Consider the following 19,328-nt stretch of genomic DNA (forward strand, 5'->3'; position numbering starts at 1 on the left):
CTGGTGAAACTGACAAGAATGTCAGATTCACTCAGCATCTGCTGGGATTCCTGGGAGCAAATTTCATGTTGAATACACCATGTGTATCCATCCCAGGACCACATTAGCTACAACATCACAGTAGGAGCTCATGTTCAGTTGTTTGTCTCCTATGACCCCTGCATTTTTATGAATGTCACGTGTACCTCTATTTCTTTGATTGCTCTTTTTCCATTTCCTACCGGTGTTCAAAGGGTAACTCCTGCTGGAGCTCTCCCTTGTCCTGGGAAAGCAGACAATGGCTTCAGATAACCTAGTAACTGATGCATGTCTGAAAATACAGGTGTCAAGTCCATTTATCTTTTGCTGTTGGACACAACCCCCTCCATAGATTGGGAGAGCGGAGGGATCTGTCTTGGGGCACAGCACTCACCACTGGACTGGAGCCTCCTCCTGGTCACTGTTGGGGATTAGCTCAAGGATGACATCCCCTGTCCATGGTTTGCACAAAGTCACCGCCTCCTCGTCCACTGGCAGCATCTCCAGGAACTGCCACGTCCTCTTCATGACTTGGCCCTCCAGCCATGTCACCATCAGTGTTTCCTCATCCTGGAGTTCGGTATTTGCAGTCCATTCATCTAGCCACTTCCCTCAGTGGCAAATGGGGGGAATCTGGGCCCACCCACTACCCTGGGTCCGGCCCAGGGACCCTGTAGATGACAGCCACATGCTGCCTCCCCTCCAACTGTTCCGTATATTTCCCTGGGCCACTTCCCTGTGGTCCCAGCACCTTCTTCACCCTTATCTCAGGGCCTCAGCATGTCAATCCTAGCAGCCAACCAGCAGCTCCCATTTGCTCCCCTGGTCCCTGCCAGTAACTGCTTTGTCTATGGTGCTAGCTTCCATCCACCAGCTAGGAACCCAGTCCTCCCATCTTGAGTTCCAGGCACTCTGACCAACTCTGGCCCAGCAGCTGCTTTTAGGTGAGCCTCCTGGGCCCTGATTGGTTGCTCCCACTAGCCCTTTCCTGAATGGCTGAACCCAGCGCAGGCTCTCTAGCTGCTTGGAGGACTCACCTCCATTGCTCACATGTGAGACTAACCCATTTTACACCTGTGTGGGGTAGATACCCCATCACAGGGATCCTCAGGAGGAAAATCTTCAACAGAGACCTTGGGAACTGTTAAAAGGGGAGCCCTGATTAACAGAGAGGAAGCAGCACAGACTGCAGTGAAAGAGACTGAAACCAGTCCTCAGAAATGGGGGTACGTGGGATCATTTGGGCCAGCCCAGGTTTCAAGGAAAATGCTGAGCTTTAGTAAGACATAGGCCTGTAGGCCTTTAGTTGCTTTAACCCTTTTCTTTCTGATCAGTATGTTCCTGTGGATAAATAAATATTATCACGGGTCTTGGTCTGGCACTACTCAATATTTCCATTACTGACTTGGATGATGGAGCAGAGAATACATACATTAAATGTCTGGATTACACCAAGATGGGAGGAGTTGCAAGCTCTTTGGAAGAAGGATTAGAACTCAAAATCCCCTTGGTAAATTGGAGAATTGGTCTGAAATGAATACTTTACAATTCAATGGAGACAAGTGCAAAATACTAGACTTAGGAAGGAGAATCAAATACACAAAAATAAAATGGGGAATAATTGGCTAGGCCACGGTACTGCAGAAAATGATCTGGGTGTAACAGTGGATCACAAATTGAAAAAGTATGATGGAGCTGTGAAAAAAGCAAATGTAATTCTGTGTTGTATTAACAGGAATGTCAGATGTAAGATACAGGAAATAATTGTCTCACTCCACACAGCACTGGTGAGGCCTCAGCTGGAGTACCATATCCAGTTTTGGGCATCATGCTTTAAGAATGATGGACAAATTAGAGGGTGTCCAGAGGAGAGCATCACAAATGATAAGTGGTTTAAAAAACATCACCAGTGAGGAAATGTTGAAAGAACTGGGCATGCTTAGTCTAGAGAAGAGAAGACTGAGGGGGACCAATAACAATCTCCAAATATATAAAAGGTTGTTATAAAGAGGTCAGTGATCAATTGTTCTCCATGTCCACTGTGGTAGGACAAGAAGTAATCCGCTTAGATTGCATGAAGGGAGATTCAGGTCAGATATTAGGAAGAACTTTTGAACTATAAGGGTAGTTAGGTACTGGAACAGATTACCAAGGGAGGTTATGGAATTCCTGTCATTGGTTGTTTTGAAGAATGGATGAGACAAACTTCAGTCAGGAATGGCCTAAGTATACTTAAGTTTGTGTTCGTGGACGGAGATGGCCTAGATGTTCTCTTGAAGTTCTTCCAACCCTGCTTTTTTATTATACCATAATTTTATAAGCTATTCAGGCCGGCTGATTTAAAAATTGTTCATACCTAGTAAATGCTGTTTAACTTCCTCCTTAGTTACCAATAGAGTGAAGAGTAGTTCATCCTCTTTACATGATATGAAAACACATCCTGCTTCTATCTGAAACCAGAAATGTTTATTGAATACTTCTGCCTTTTCTGCATCATTATTAATAATTGTATCATCTTCATTTGTAGTGGAATTACAACATTGTTGGGATGTTTTGTTTGTTCCTAATACGCTTTAAAAACTCCTTCTGATTCTCCTTAGCCCTGTCACCCATGAATTTTCCCCTGATGTTATTAGCTTCCCTTATACATTTTCTATACATCATATCTTCTAATGTATATTGATTGCTCTCTAGTTCTACAATTTTCCATTTGTTATATATTGCTGTTTTGTTTCTAATTGCTGCCTACACTTTGCCACTGAACCAGGATATAGCCAAAGTTCTATGGCAGTGGAGCATCTAAATCCCTAGGCATCTAAATCCTTAGGTAAATTCTTGCCTTCTTTGACTCTCTAGGACACATTAAAACCCAGCTGGTTGGAGGGCATAATGCCTGCTCAGGACGTGTGGAGATAAGAGATGGAGAAACATGGACCACTGTCTGTGATGACCACTTTGATCTCAAAGCTGCCAGCATTATCTGTAATGCACTACAGTGTGGAACAGCTCTAGCTATCCCAGGAGGAGCTCACTTTGGAGAAGGACATGGACCGATCTGGACTGAAAAACTCCAGTGTGAGGGGAATGAGTTACACATTGCGTACTGTCCCAGGATAATGAACATCAGTCATACATGTTCCCACGCAAAGGATGCAGGAGCCATATGCACACGTAAGAATTCAGTGCAAAGTCTTTAAAATCCCAGTGATGTGTATTCTAGATTAGGATGCAGAAAAATAAATGATCTCACTGTGTAGTGAGCTAGGATAATAGGGCTGGCATCAGCTTCTGGTAAAACCCAAATGATACAAGGTAACTAAAAATGGATCAAATCCCCCCTGACTTCCCTTTCTTTAACGATTTGGTATGAAATAGATCCAAGGCTCCCTCTCTAAACCCCTTCTCCCTTCTCCCCAGAGCACACAGGGTTCCGGCTGGTGAACGGCAGCTCAGCGTGCTCAGGGAGGGTGGAGATCCAGGTTCTTGGTGCCTGGGGAACCGTCTGTGACTCACGCTGGGATTTACCAGACGCCAACGTTCTCTGTCATCAGCTCGACTGTGGATTCGCTGTATCAGCTCCGGGAGGAGGGTATTTTGGGAAGGGAACCGGCTCTGTCTGGACAGACACATTTCACTGTAAAGGGACTGAAGCCCATTTGGGGTATTGCCCTGTTACTGCCCTGGGGGCCTCTCAGTGCTCACACGACAATGATGCCGGTGTCAATTGCTCAGGTAAGTGCAGGAGAAATGCTGGATTAATGACACCTGCCCCTCAGTGTGTGACACTGCCCCCTAGAGCAGGGGGACCTCAGCGCACAGGAAGGAGAACGGGGAGCTAGTTACTAAACCAGGTATAATAACAGTAAATATATTAAAAATAAAATTAAAGTAAATAATATTATCACAAAAGAATAGTTGTGACTCGGGAAAGCCCTGGATTCTCCAGTAAAAAGGACAGCAACTAAGTCCTTACGCAGGGCAGTGGACCAGGGGCAGAACTAGTAATTAGTGATGGAGCTAGTAGCAATCGCCAATACAGAGGTTGCTTCACACTTCCTGTTATAAAATTCTCAGCACCTTCTTGACAAGTCCTCAGGCCCTCATTGTCTGCAGCAGGCCTTTGCAATTCGGCAAGAGGTCAGTGCGGGGGCCAGGAAAGTGCTTTTCCCTAGTGCAGTGAAATTCCTTCCAGGTTTGGCTGAATTATAAACTGCTGAAAACAACCATTTCCCTTCTCTCACATGGGGTCCTGAGGCTATTTTGGTAGCAGGGAAAGTCCTGCTTTCTCTTACTATTTTTTTTACTTTTCTCACACCTTTCCCACTGAAAAAAAAATCCCCTGCTTTCTTACAGTTTTTTAAAAACCTTTTTCTAACTTTTTAAAATTAAAAAAAGATGAAAATGAGAAAGGGGGAGGAAAAAGGAAACCTGTAAACCCAAAAACTGAAACGGAAAATTGATTTATTTCATTTTCCAAAAGTTGAAGTGAATCAACATTTTAATCAGCATCTAAACAAAATTTCTCATTCTGTTTCCACATGCCAATATATTGGATCTGTTTAAAAGCTGAAATACTGCATTGGAAATACTTCACAGGAAAATATTTGGGTTGTCGACCTGCTCTAACACCCTTGGGAGAGATAGCAGACTATTATGATGCCCATTTCAAAAGTGATTTAGGCACTTAGAAGCCCAAGAATAACATTTTTAAATGTGCCTAAGTGACTTAGGGACTTAAATCTCATATTTTCCCAATAACGTAGGGGCCCAAGAACCATGGAGATTTCACCCTTGTGTTGCTTTAGTCTGAAAATGGCACTTGGTTCCCACATCATTTAGTTGCTGTTAGAAATAACCAAACAGGTTGTCCCAGGGGTGGAATGGGGAGACGGAACCCTTTATTGCCTGCTCGTTCCAGCTCGACACCGCAAGTGAACGATGAAGGAGTTACTTTACAATTCTTTTATCCATAACAGTATGTAACTGTGTAAATTTCCAGCAACTCCCCATAGACCCTTATTTGGTTACATCGACACTTATAAAATTAATATTAACAACTACATAATGAATATAATTATACCCGCCCCTGTTTGTTGTTTACAGGATTACCATACAGAGGTCAGACACATCACCTTAAAACCTATACATTTTACACTAACATTCTTTGAGGTAAAGGCATGCCGGGATGGGTGGGGGGAAGAAGATAATGCTTTCTTCCCGCCAAAGACCTTGTACTGGAGTGACGATAGTCTCATCCCCTGCACAGATGGCCAGGAAGGGAGGAAAAGAAGAGAGATAACAGACTCTAACTAGAATTCACACCAATTACCAGAAACAAGGTTTGCCTGTGCCATGACTCCATTCCCTGTAGCTTAGGCCGGAACATTTGTCCCGCTTTTAACTCTTTACTCTCCTACACTTGCTTTTTAAAATTTTACTATCCACGATTAAAGCCAAAATTCCAAACTCGCTACTCATTTCGGGTGATTGGGCTCCAACCTGAGATCCTCAGGGCCTGTTTCTTCAGAGCACGCACCATTTCTGTGGAGCTTTTTGTCTTCAAAATACTGTACAGACATTAATAAACCCTCACAAAACTCCAGGGACGTAGGTGGGTAAGTATTATTATTAGCTCCATCTGACAGATGGTGACACAGGGAGAAATGAAAAGTGACTTGCCCAAGGCCCCCAGGAGTGTGCTCAGCAGTGCAACCAGGAGAAAACTGAATATTTGGACTGGTTCCACCAGACCTCACTGCCTTACTGCAGAGTGGCTGAGCATCCACATCCCGCCTGGACTCTAGCTGCAGTTGTGAGTACTCAGTGCTTCTGAAAATCAGACCCCATAAAAACTGGTTTAAGAGACCTGCTCTGCATCACCTGTGACGCCTGCGGCAGAGGCAGGAATAGAGCTGAGTTCTAGTGCACGACAGTCACTGCTCTTAGCAAGATCATCCTGGTTCTTCCTGTGCTCCCCTGCTCATTCTCTTCCAGCTTCTAAAGTGAATGAGGCAGGGGTCGTACAGGCAACAGCCTGACACTGCACATCCCCCATTCATCCATCCTGGCCACAGACAGTGGCAGGGCCCTGTGGAAAAAATAATTCACTGGAAAACTTAATATTAATTGCCAGCCAGTCTGGCTCCCTTGTGGCTCAATGGAGCCCGTCTTCTGGATCTGAGTCATAGATCCATGGATTTATAAGACCCAAAGAGGCCACTGTGATCATCTGCTTCTCCCCTCACCAAAGGGACCCCCACTGCTTAATGAAGGTGCAGCTCCCCTCTGTGCCCCATCTTCTCATCCATGCACTGAGTCTCCATAGTGCTTCTTCACTGGCTGGTACTGGGATCCTTACAGAGAAACCTACCAAAAAAGCTGTGGATTGAAACCTTCTTCTTAATAATTTACAAATAGTTTCCATGACTCTCTCTCACAGTGCTCAGGGTCACTGGTTCCATTACACACCATGACTAAGCCTATATGGGTGCTGCCCAGCACTCTCAACAGATGTCTGCTCTCCTCTTTACAGCTGATACCTTTGTACCGTGGTGGTAATTCACCTCGCAGTTCTCCCACCTCTCACAGAAGCTGCTACCTGCATTCCTAACTGTATTCCCTGCAGCCACGCCCTGCCTCTCCTAACTGGCTACCCTGCCCATACCCTGGTTCTTGGAGGGAACTCCTCAGCAGATGAGGATGCTGATTTCTTCTTACAACTACAAGAAGGAAAATCCCTTCTAAGTAAAAATCATAGAATAATAGATTAGGGTTAGGAGGGACTGCAGGAGGTCATCTGGTCCAACCCCCTGCTCAAAGCATGGCCAACCCCAACTAAATCGTCCCAGCCAGACCTTTGAGAAGCAGAGCATAAAACACCTCCAAAGATTAAGATTCCACCACCTCTCTAGGTAACCCATTCCAGTGCTTCACCACACTCTTAGTAAAAAAGTTTTTCCTAATATCCAACCTAGACCTCTCACACTGCAACTTGAGACCATTGCTCCTTGTTCTGTCACCTACCACCACTGAGAACAGCCTAACTACATCTTCCCTGGAACCCACTTTCAGCTAGTTAAAGGCGGCTATCAAATCCCACCTCATTCTTCTCTTCTGCAGGACTCTGCTCTTCTCATTGTTGAACCTCATCAAATTCATTTTGCCCCAATCCTCCAATTTGTCTAGGTCCCTCTGTATCCTATCCCTACCCTACAGTGTATCTACCAGATCCCCACAACCTAGTGTCATCTGCAAACTACCTGAGGGTGCAATCCACCCCATCCTCCACATCATTAATGAAGATGTTGAATAAAACCGGCATGAGGACAAACCCCTGGGGCACTCCACTTGTTACTAGCTGCCAACTAGACATCGAGCCACTGATCACTAACCGTTGAGCCCAGTGATCTAGCAAACTTTCTATGCATCTTAATGTCCATTCATCCAATGCATACCTTTTTAACTTGCTGATAAGAATATTGTGGGAGACCGTATCAAAAGGTTTGCTAAAGTCAAGGTATATCACATTCACCACTTTCCCCACATCCACACAGACAGTCATCTCATCATACAAGGCAATGAGGTTGGTTAGGCATGACTTGCTCTTGGTGAATCCATGCTGACTGTTCCTAAGCACTTTCCTCTGCTCGAAGTGCCTCAAAATGGACTCTTTGAGGTCCTGTTCCATTATTTTTCCAGGGACTGAGGTGAGGCTGACTGGTCTGTAGCTCCTCGGATACTCCTTCCTTTTTTAAAGAGGGGAACTATATTTGTCTTTTTCCAAATGTCTGAGACCTCCCCCGATCACCAGAATGGCTCTGCAATCACATCAGCCAACTCCCTCAGCACTGTCGGATGCACTGCATCCAGCCCCATGGACTTGTGCATGTCCAGCCTTTCTAAATAGTCCTGAACCTGTTCTTTCAGCACTGAGGGCTGCTCACCTCCTCCCCATTCTGTGCTGCCCAGTGCAGTAGTCTGGGAACTGACCTTGTCTGTGAAGACAGAGGCAAAAAAAGCATTGAATACGTCAGCTTCTTCCACATCATCTGTCACTAGGCTATTTCCCCATTCAATAAGGGACCCACACTTCCTTGACCTTCTTCTAGTTGCGAACATAGAACATGTAGAAATTCTTTTTATTACCCTTTACAATCCTTCCTAGCTGCAACTCCAATTGTGCTTTGGCCTTTCTGATTTCACTCCTGAAACCTTGAGCAGTATTTTTATACTCCTCCCTAGTCATCTGTCCAAGCTCCCACTTCTTGTAAGCTTCCTTTTCGTGGTTAAGATCACCTAAGATTTCTCTGTTAAGTGAAGCTGATTGCCTGTAATAGTTGCTCTTCTTTCTGCACATTGGGTTGGTTTGTTCCTGCACCCTCAATAAGGTTTCTTTAAAATACAGCAGCTCCCCTGGACTCCCTTCCCCCTCATCTTAGCCTCCAAGGGGATCAGGCCCATCAGCTTCCTGAGGAAGTCAAAGGCTGCTTTTCTGAAGTCCAGTGACTATAAACCTCAGGAGCCATTCCAGCAGTGCACAGAGAGAAGCTTTTCTCAATCAGTGATCCCCGGGAATGCCCTCGTTCACTCATTTACAGTGTCTGCTAGCAAGCCCCTCTGTCAAACCCAGAGTATTGCAATCCTGACAGCACCTTCCACTTATAGAGTCAAATGAAAAGTATCTTCTGCCAGAGGCTGTTCCCTTTAACACTGGGACACACTCTTATCACTGGGCTGTTCCTTCTTACTTAGAAACAGTCCAGCATTGCATGTGCACTCTGGAATATTTCTAGTGCACAACAGGGAGTGTTATTCAGTCTATGTCCCATCTCTCCTGAGCCCAGGTCGTCGGGAGTCACTCAGACTGTGGAATGGGGAGAGCCGGTGCGATGGGAGAGTGGAGATTTCCCTCCGTGGTGCGTGGGGCAGAGTGCTGGATGACCAGTGGGACATGAACGACGCCAGCGTGGTGTGCAGGCAGCTCCAGTGCGGAGTCGCTGAGAAAGCTTATAACCCCCATAAGTCTGAGCGAGGAACGGGCCCCGTGGGGCTGAGAAGGGTCCAGTGTGCAGGAAATGAGGCTAATCTGACACTCTGCAACATCTCCACAACTGAGACAGCCCAGGCAGGAATTGCTGAGGACGTCGGTGTCGTTTGCTCAGGTGATTCATTTCCAAATCTCACAAACATTTTCTGTTCAGTGGGAAAATACAAATTAACAGCTGGGCTCTCTCCCTGCAGGGAGCAGGCAGATCAGACTGGTGGATGGGGCAGGTCGCTGTGCTGGGAGAGTGGAGATTTATTACAATGGCACCTGGGGAACAGTCTGTGATGATTCCTGGGAGCTACCAGACTCCAACGTGTTTGCAAACAACTGGGATGTGGACACGCCATCAATGCAACTGTCTCTGCTCATTATGGGCCAGGATCTGGGCCGATCTGGCTGGATGATGTGAACTGCTCTGGGAATGAAACCAGTCTCTGGGAGTGTCCTTCCCTGGGCTGGGGCCAGCACAACTGCAGACACAAAGAGGACGCAGGAGTTCTTTGCTCAGGTCTGTTCTGGGAATGCTCCTGTGAGACTGGTCAGCAGGGGACTTAATGAAGCATAGGGGTGTTTGAGCAGTGAGCAAAGATGACAGAAAGTTTATCTCCTTTCTCTTTCTCCCCCACCTACCTACCTGCACTGCCAACAGCTAATACTAAGGGGGACTGGAAATGTCACATTATTTCCTTAGCCTTAGAACATGGGGTAATTTGTGAATCTTGGGTACCACTGTGTGTCACTGTTGGTAAATGGTGTCTTTTAAATAACAATTCCAGTGCTCATGGGCCTGTCACTGGTCTCTAGAAGAATCTCTTTGATTCCTCAGATGAATCTTGCTGCTGTAGAAGAATGGGCAGGTTTGTTAGTGATCTCTGGGATTTCAGCCTTCACACCCCAGTGTGTGTCACACTCAGAAAACCTCACACCCGACCTGTGCATTTCCTTCTAGAGTTCACGGATCTGAGACTGGTGGATGGCAGTGACTGTGCTGGGCGGCTGGAGGTTTTCTACAATGGGACTTGGGGCAGTGTTTGCAGCAGTCCTATGGATCCAGTCACCATGGCGTTTATATGCAAACACTTGGACTGTGGAGACGCAGGGACTCTTTTGAGAGACTCTACACATGGAAGCGGCTCTGGCCCCACCTGGGTGGATGGTGTTCAGTGCAAAAAGCCGCACAGCTCCCTGTGGCAATGCCCATCAGACCCTTGGAAACCACAGTCGTGTAACAGAGTAGAAGAAACCCACCTCTCCTGCCAAGGTATATAGCAAATGGACACACACACACACACACACTCTCAACGGTCAGGTCTAGGTCACTGAAAGTGTTTCATATAATTATTATAGTTTGTTACTCTTGTGGCAAATGGCCGGCTTCACCCTAGTGGGTCTCACGCTTTTGCCTCTTGTAGTGGGCCAGGGCGTAACCAGTTACCCCGTCTCCCCAAGGAGGGGGGGTAGAGACCCAGGCCCACCTGCTCCTCTGGGTCCTGGACCAGGGGCCCTATGAGTAGCAGCTATATGCTGCTGGCACCCTACTCACAGCTGTAGTCTTTCCCCTGGGCTAATTTCCCCCCTCCGTCCTTCTGGATTCTCAGGCCCTGCTTCCTTTCACAGGCCCCTGTGTCTGGGGGAGTATCTCAGTCCTGCCAGGGACAGGTCCGGTCCGGTCCGGTCCGGTCCGGTCCGGTCCGGTCCGGTCCCGTCCCGTCCCGTCCCGTCCCGTCCCGTCCCGTCCCCAGTGCCCCACTCTCACTCAGGCCCAGCCCTGCCCCACTCTCCATCTGGGGCAGAGGGTTTTTATCAGGCACCTGGCTTGGCCTTAATTGGCCTCAGCTGCTCCTAATTGCCGTCTAATGACTCTGGCTAATCTGCTGGGAACAGGGCCCTTAGTATTCTGGGGCTTCCCTATCTCCATTCTCCTACAGCTCCCGTGGGAGTCACTGCTGGTGCAGAGGAGCTCCTGCTGCTGCTTCTGCTTGAGCGTCCTGCCGGTCGGCCTGCCTGCCTCCTTCCTGGCCACTCCCCGTCCACCTCCATCTCCATCCCTCACCCCCCACACACACCCACTCCTACCCCCTCCCAGGATTGTGGGAGTGCCTGGGGCCGGGACCAGATGATCCCCAGATGCTCCCGCCCCTCCCTCTAATCCCAAAAATCCATCCCTGCCTGTGGCGACTGGCCTCGCTGCCCCTGCTGGGCCACCAGGCACTGGTCCCGGGGCACTGGCAGTGGGACACTTGAGTGGGGACTCTGGGGATTCTGCGGCTGCCATGGCTTCCGCCCCACTGCTCTGTTGGGCTCACCCTCTGCCGGTAAGAAGGACCGGGGGGGGAAATGAATAGCAAGGCGCCTCCTCCTGCAGCGGGGGCCCTTCCCCATCCCCTTCCCCTCTCCCCCACTGTCCCTTCCACCAGTTCTGGGGGCGGTGCCGCTCTCAAGGCATACATCCAGGTGGCCGCGGGCCTCCCGCTCACTGCCTCATCACCTGCCCCGATCACCACCTCCGGCACCATACCTGGGGTCCGGGGCCCCTTTCCCACCCTCACCAGGAAGCAGGGGGTCCGTTGCCTCCTGATGCCCGCCTCGCCTCACATGGAAACCTATGTACAGGTGATGGCACAGGTGGTGGGGCCCACGGCCGTGGTGGCAGCCTCGAAGATGTAAGGGAAGGCGGTGTTCTTCCTGGCATCTGAGGCTGCCATCCAGGAGGCAGTGGAGAAGGGCCTGGCGGTGGGGGGCATCCACGTCCCCGTGGAGCCCCTGGAGGACCTGGGCATATGGGTGGTCCTCACTTCTGTCCCACCCTTCCCATCCAACGTCGACCTTCTGCCTCTCCTCTCCGCCCTGGGGAAGCCCCTCTCCACCATCAACCTGCTTCCCCACAAATGCAAGGACCCCGCTCTCCGCCACGTCCTCTTGTTCCACCGGCAGGTGCAGCTTCAGCCGCTGCTGCCGGCGCATGGCGAAGAGGCGCTGGAGGTGTCGTTTCTGGTGCCCCATCAAGGGGCCCGGGACCAGGTCCACTATTCAATGGGGGAGGCCTGGTGCTACCTCTGCCGGGCGACGGGGATTGCCCCCTAGCCCGGCCAGGAGGGAGGCCTGGGACCCCTGAGACCCAGGAGGGCACCAGTCAGGCCAGCGGTGGTGACCCTCGCCATGCAATCCCTGTGGCCACCCTTCCTCCTCCACCGCTGGATGTCACCTGTGCTCGGGCCCTGGGGGTGCACCACCTGGGACGCCCAGGCGAGGGGACGGGCCCCGCCAATGCCCGGCACAGTCTGGCGGGGCCTGAGGAGGAAAGGGAGCCAAGGCCACCACTGTCGGGCACGGGAGGGGGCTCGCCTTGGTGGGGGGCCTCTCCTTCCCCTGTTGCCATGCCCCCACTTTCCTGAGCCTTGACCCCTGTGCTCTTGCCACCTGGTCCTGCGCCCGCTGAGTGGCCCTCTGCCTCGGAGATCTGGGTGCTGATGCAGGGCAAGCACAAACCCAGAGCCCAGCAGCCCCTCCCCTCACTGCCGAGGGGGGAGAGAGCCCCTGCAAGACTATGAAGGGGGCTGCTGGAGCCGGACCTTCCGCCGCGCCCCTGCCAGATCCCAGCGGGCGCCACCAGCCGAGGAAGCTGTGGTAGCAGATGTGGGCTGCACCATCTCCCTCCTGGAGTCCCTCCTAGAGGAGTCCCCAGCCGGAAGCCCCTCTGCCCCCCTGTCACCTGACACCCCTGCTGGTGCTGAAACTACTGCTTCCTCGGCTACCACCGAGGAGGACTTCGTGTTGGCAGGGGGGGACCTCTCGTCTCTGCTCGGCAAGATCGATGCCCTGGTCTGACCCGCCACGTGGCGGGCATTGATCAGGGGGGCGCCCAGCTACCCCTCCTCCCCTACCAACCCAGGCTGCTGTCCCCACTCCCATCCCCAGGGCCCCTCTGCCCAACCAGCCAGCGGTGGCACCACCCCCATTGAAGTTGCCGCAGCCCTTCCCCTGCTATGGGGTAGCTGCCTCTCCTCCCCCCTGAGGGTGCCAGCCTCACTGTCCCTTCACGAGGGTCTGGGGTTGCATGCACTGAGACACCAGAGCCCGACCCCATGGAGGACACCCCCACCCTGCCAGCCTCTCTAGCTCCTGGCCCCACTCAGGAGGCAGCCCGGGCCACGAAACCCACCCCCAATCCTGGCCCTGATCCCTCTCCCACTCCTGGCCCTGCCCCTTTCCCTGCCCCGGCTCCTGCCCCCTCCCTGATCCCAATCCCCCCTCACTCCTGCCCCCACCCTCCGAACATCTCCTTGCCACCTGTGCCTCTGCTGACCCTGGAGTTGTCTCTTTTTCTCCTTGAGAGCTCCCAGGGAGCAGCCTTTGTTTTCACCTCTCCCAGCCCACTTGGGGCTGCTGTCTTCCCTCCGCCGCCGCCTCTAGTACCCATGCCAACAGGCTGCGGGGCGGCCACGGGGGCCAGGCCGGAGGACGATCCCGCAAGGCGCTGCGCGAGGAATTGCACTACTTCCTCCAGGACACACGTGGTGCCAGGAACTGGGTGCAGCTCGCCCTGCAGCACTGGGAGGACTTCAACTATGTCCTTCGGGCTGTGAGGGCCACAATGAAGGAGAGGAAAGGGACTGGGCAGCAGGATGCTGCGGCCTACCAGTAGGCCCGCAGCTTCCGTGACGCCCTGATGGCCTTCGGGATCGGCCACGGGTTGCTGTGGAGCCCAAAGGGGACCGCTAGCGCTCCTGCCCGTGAGGTTCCTCCCAGCCCTCTTCATAATGCCTGTCATCTTTGCAACTTTGAACACCAGGGGCTGTAGGACGGGTCTCTGCAGGAGCCCGGTGATCTCCTTCCTTCGGGAGCGGGGGTACTCTGTGGCATTCCTGCAGGAGACCCATATGGATCCAGCCGCCAAGGCCAGCTGGCGGCTGGAGTGGGGGGACGGGGTGTACCTTAGTCACCTCTCCGCCCGCATGGGTGGAGTGGCCACCCTGTTCTTCCTCGACCTGCAGCCCGAGATGCTGTGGGTCACCGATGTCATGCCGGGCCGCCTGCTGCACCTCCGGGTCCACATAGAGGGGATGGCATTGAATCTTGTCAACGTCTACGCCCTGACTGTGGGCCCGGAGCGGGTACGGTTTTTCTAGCAGGCGTCCGCCTTCCTCGGCACCCTGGATCCTCGCAAATGCCTGGTCCTGGGTGGGGACTTTAACACCACCCTCGAGGAACGAGACCGATCAGGGACCAAGCAATACCAGTCTGCCACGGACGTTCTCCGGGGGATCATAGACCACCGCCCAGATGATGTTGCCACTTTCACCTATGTCCTGGTGAGGGAAGACCGGTCGAGCCACTCCAGCATCTACCTTTCCCGTCACCATCTCTCGCGGGCCCACTCCTCTGGCGTACGGCCGGCCCCATTCTCGGATCACCACTTGGTGACCATGACGGCCTCTCTCACTGGCACTTTAACAACAGCCTGCTGGAGGATGTGGACTTCGTGGAGTCCTTCCAGATGTTCTGGCTGGTCTGGTAGGAGCAGAGGCACACCTTTCCCTCGGCACGGCACTGGTGGGACATGGGGAATGTGCGCGCCTGGTTCTTCTGCGACGACTACACTCGGGGGGCCAGCCGGCGGAGGGAGGTGGGCATAGAGCAGTTGGAGTGGGAGATCTTAGCGCTGGAGAGGCATCTTGCCGCCAGCCCCGAGGATCCATCCCTCTGCGGAGCATGCCGGGAGAAGCAGGAGGAGCTCTGGGCCCTTGAAGACCTTCGGGCTTGGGGTGCTTTAGTTTGATCCTGTATCCATCTCCTTTGGGAGATGGATCACGGCTCCTGCTTCATCTATGCCCTGGAGAAAAGGAGGGGGACCTCGAGTTAGGCTGTAGACCTCACTCCACCCCCCTCCCAATGCCCCGCCAGCGCTCCACCCCTACCTCCTCTGGCCCTGTCTGTGCTTTGTCCCTGCTCTGCTCCAAGTTCCTGCCCCTGCTCAGCCTCTTCCCCCAAAGCCCTGCCCCACTCCACGTCTTCCCCCATGTCAGAGGCACCGGAAGAAGGGGGAAAAGGGGACCATGGCCCCATCACTTTTAAAAGTGGGAGGGCAAAGCCTTAAGGTAAGTTCTTCCTGCCTTAATGGTGAGCGACGGGGGGTGGAGAGGACCGAGAGGCAGAAAGGGCCTGGGGGGAAGAGGTGGAGCAAGGGTGGGGCCTCAAGGGAACAGGTGGAGTGGGGGCAGGGCCTCGGAGGGAGGGGCAGAGCGGGGACGTGGCCATGGTCTGGCTGCTTGTGGTCCCCCCACTTCTATGGAGCTTGCGATGGTTTTTCTCCCAGGGCACAAAGGCGCAGACCTGCACGCCTCCGGAAGGGATGTGACCCACATCTGGCATTTCCCCCTGCATAGCCAGCCTTTTTTATTCTGGGGAGGCTCTTTAATGGGCCACCCAAGATAAGGAGTTTACAGCTGAGATAGATAAGAAGAGTGGGAGGGGAAACAGGCACAGAGAGGTGAAGTAACTTGCCCAAGGTCACACAGCAGGTCTTCTGCAGAGACAGAAATAGAGCCCCAGTCTTCTGAATCCTATTGCAGTGCCATAACCACTGCAACACACTGCCTCTCCGTGTGGGGAAATTCAGACCTGTGACTCCTGTAATGCCCGCTCTCAATATTTCCAGCCCTTTTCTATTGGTTCCGGCACTAATGAGGGTGAGTTTCAGTTCAGGTGTCTATTTACACTCCAGTCTGTGGGTAGTGGATTCAGGGGTGTTGTCTTCAGGAACAATTAACGTAGACTCAGATACTGTCCTGCCAGTTACATAAAGACACACTCCTGCCAGCAGGGAGCTACTTAAAGACTGAAATCCAGAGTAACAGCTCAGTAGCTAATTAATTATTCAATATTCAGTATCCCAGAGTTTGGTTTTCACCACTTTATAAAGTGCAGCCACTAGCAGTGTGAAATACCAATAAACCCTACGTAACCTGTGTCTCACATACTGGGCTATGCTTTCACCTCCATGTTTATCTCCATAGGAAGGAAAGGGAAACCAACTCAGATCCCGTTTGTCGAATGCCCAAACTCTACGAGCTGCACAGGTATCTCTGCTTCTCTCTGTCTCCCTGTTGGTCCCTAAGGACTTTCCCAGCTGTCCCAGTGACATGTGAGGTTTCTGCATTTCCAGACAAGGAGAAGTTGCGTGTCGTGGAAGGAGAGGACAGCTGCTCGGGGAGAGTGGAGGTCTGGCACCATGGATCCTGGGGAACAGTTTGTGATGACTCCTGGGACCTGGCAGATGCTAACGTTGTGTGTAAACAACTGGGCTGTGGATCTGCCATATCTGCCCTGGGTGAGGCTGCATTTGGCGAGGGGACTGGTCCCATCTGGGTGGAGAAGGTGAACTGCAGAGGGACAGAGTCATCTCTCTGGGACTGTCCTGCCACGCCCTGGGGTGAGAGCAACTGTGGTCATAAGGAAGATGCTGCCGTGAATTGCTCGGGTGAGTGACAGGGGATGTTTCTGCCACGTGCTGTAATTATCTGGGAGGAGGATGGATCCGTCTGCCCACCATTACCCACTTGGTCACAGACCAGGCCCTCCCATCCCCTGTGTACAGGAGCATCATGGATGCTGTGGGGTGGAACCTTTACTGGCCCAGGTTGACTAAGGCATCAGCCCACATTGCCCCTGCATCCATCCTAGGTCCCACTGCTGGTTTGTTACTACAGTCCTCAGCACAGGGGACTTGGGTCTAAATCACTAACATACAGACCCTGTGCTGCTGTCAGGGAGTGTGTAGAGGTGACACATGGAGACCCCAGAGACTCTCAGAGGAGACGTTCCCCCTGGTAACAAACACGTCACCTGCCCCTCACTCCAGACTCCAACTCTCCTCCCTTCCCTTTGCAGGTGTGACAGAGACGACAGCATCACCGACTACAACAGGTAAAACATCCCCCTCCTCCCTTCCAGGGTGAAATGTCCCTGGTGCTGGGTGACAGAGGGATGAGCTGCAGGCTGCAGCCTGAGGGAAGGAGCTCCTTTCCCTGGCCTGTGAAATCGAAGGGGGAATGACCCAGGGGTGGGAGCTGCAGGCAGTACGAAGGGAGCTATTCCTGTCTGCTGGTTCTAGCTGTCGGGGCTGGGCCCATGATTTAAACAGCAGCCTGTGAGCTGTCGCCATGGCGCATAGACTGTGTCCCAGCCCGTTACCTGCTGTCCTGGGCCGTGCAATGAGTGACTGGGGAGCTCCCCGGGGCTCTCCTGCCTCTCACAGAATAATCTCTCCCTGTTGTGTGTTCATTTCCATCCAGCTGCCCTGCGCCGCCTTCCGACCGACAGCGGGAGAGTCACGGTGCCCGTGGTCGTCTGCATTATCCTGGGGGCCCTGCTCTGCTTCGTCTTAATTGTTCTGGGTGCGCAGGTGCGAAGCGCCAGGGCCCAGCGCAGAGGTGGGTCCTGATTGGTGTCTCTGTGTGAAATGCCTCGGCAGTAGCAGGGTGCTGCAGGGTGTCAGTGAGGGCGTTACCGGGCCAGGAGGGGTGGCCAAGGGTGCCCGTTAACTCCTCTCTTATTTGATATTTCATTAACTGTCTGGCAGTGGAACAGCCCTGCCATGAAATCTGGAGATGATGCTAACTAGGGAGCATCCCAGTTTCAGGGGAACTGAACCTGTATCCCCCCGTGGTCCACTCCAGGAGTGCCCAGTCAGGCCTCATGCCTCCAGCCATCCCGTCTCTGGGTAGGACGCCCTGTCCCAGCCCTTCTGAGCAGGGGGTTTGAAGGCTGCACAGCCCCTGCCTTACACTGTGAGATCCCCAGGAGCCAGTCTGCCTAAAGGCCAGCCCCCGCGCTGTGCTTGTTTCTCCCCAAGGGCTCTGAGCAGTGCATTGCCAGCAATTACTAGTTACCACCCAGCTCTGCCTCAGCACATTACACCGTATTCTTAGGAAAAAGCATCACAGAGAAAACATTTAAAACAAAACAAAATTCCTCCACACTTACTGAATATACCAGAAATCACCATCTTCCACGCGGGGAGCCTGGTAGGCCAGTGTCCCTCCAACCATTCAGTGCTGGGAGGACAGAAGGTCCTGCCCATTTGCTGAATCAAAATGAAGGCCCTGAGTCTACTTTAACTCAGCCCTTTATACCAAAACTCTTTCTTTGTCTTTTGGTCTCTGGTAACCTAGTTTGAACCAGTCCATGCCAATCACCCCAAGCAGTGCTACCTCTCTGCATTGCTCACAATCTAAGTCATTTACCTTAATAATCATCCACTGGTTTTTCTTCCTGGAGGATCTGGGATAACTCTCCTCCCTGGAGTAAAACTCAATCATACATGAACCATACACAATTTCAATATAATGGTTTTCAAAGATAATGCATGGGGTTGCAATATCTGTCACAGGGATGTGTTCTGAGTATCAGTGAGGAAAGACATCATGGAGAGGGACCGAGAGAGATTGGAGATTGTCAGACCAAAAAGGGTACAAAAATGGAGCTGGGTGAAATGGTTCTGAAGAGAGAAATCCAGTGGAAAGCACAATCTGAGGAAGGAGAACTCCTGGAAAGGGGCATCACACTGTATTATACCCATAAGTGGCACTTAAAGAGGAATTTACGTCTCTAAAACACTGTACAAGTATTAACTACCAGTGCCTTGGAAAGCAGATAAAGAACAGGATTGCCATGAACATACACATAACAGTCCACGTTTTGCATTAGGGCACTGTCTATAACCAGATCTCTTGCTTCAAGGTTTCAGATAGTCATCTTCAGGGGTCAGGGAGGAGTGTGACCTCCCTCCCCGCTCGCATATCTGTGGCGGGACGGGTTGCCCTCCTCTGTAGCATTAAAGATTGGCCACAGCTAGAAATGGCAGGCTGGATGGACTGGAAGAGTCTCTGAGGTGGTGCGGAGAATAATCTTTCTGAGACACCGAAATGATGTATCTTTTCCACATGCTTCGGATCAAACCGATCACTAGATTTAGGATCAGGAAGGAAATTTCCATAGGTCAGACTGGCAAAGAAGGAATCTTGGGGGATTTTCATCTTCCTCTGAACCATGCAGCATGGATCGCCTGCCAGGATCATCTCGGCATCTCTCAGCTAATCAATTCCCTGCCATTGCAGGGGCACTGGACATTAGTACTGGGATCTCAGTCCCTCCTGTTCTTTGCCTGTGGCACATGACAACTTATTCTCCTGAGGACTGAAATGTTTTAGTCTAACAGAGTCTTTGGGCTCAAGCGTGGGGGTATCTGGGTGAAATGTGATGG

General features: G+C 51.8%; 1 protein-coding gene across 1 annotated transcript in view; it reads left to right on the forward strand.

Moving 5' to 3' along the window:
* The window catches only part of LOC137165085 (antigen WC1.1-like), a gene marked incomplete at its 3' end in the record, with an annotated part of 40,320 nt that overhangs the window by 13,751 nt on the left and 7,241 nt on the right, over positions 1–19,328 (forward strand). The window contains 10 exon segments of the mRNA XM_067566176.1: positions 2,875–3,189; positions 3,436–3,750; positions 8,862–9,179; positions 9,259–9,375; positions 9,378–9,572; positions 10,014–10,325; positions 16,081–16,143; positions 16,230–16,544; positions 16,955–16,990; positions 17,359–17,496. Of these exon segments, the coding sequence (XP_067422277.1) occupies positions 2,875–3,189; positions 3,436–3,750; positions 8,862–9,179; positions 9,259–9,375; positions 9,378–9,572; positions 10,014–10,325; positions 16,081–16,143; positions 16,230–16,544; positions 16,955–16,990; positions 17,359–17,496 (2,124 nt within the window).

Source organism: Emydura macquarii, unplaced genomic scaffold (genome assembly GCF_026122565.2).
Source record: "Emydura macquarii macquarii isolate MOO-44397 ecotype Brisbane River unplaced genomic scaffold, CSIRO-AGI_Emac_v2 contig_2739, whole genome shotgun sequence".
Lineage (NCBI taxonomy): Eukaryota > Metazoa > Chordata > Testudines > Chelidae > Emydura > Emydura macquarii.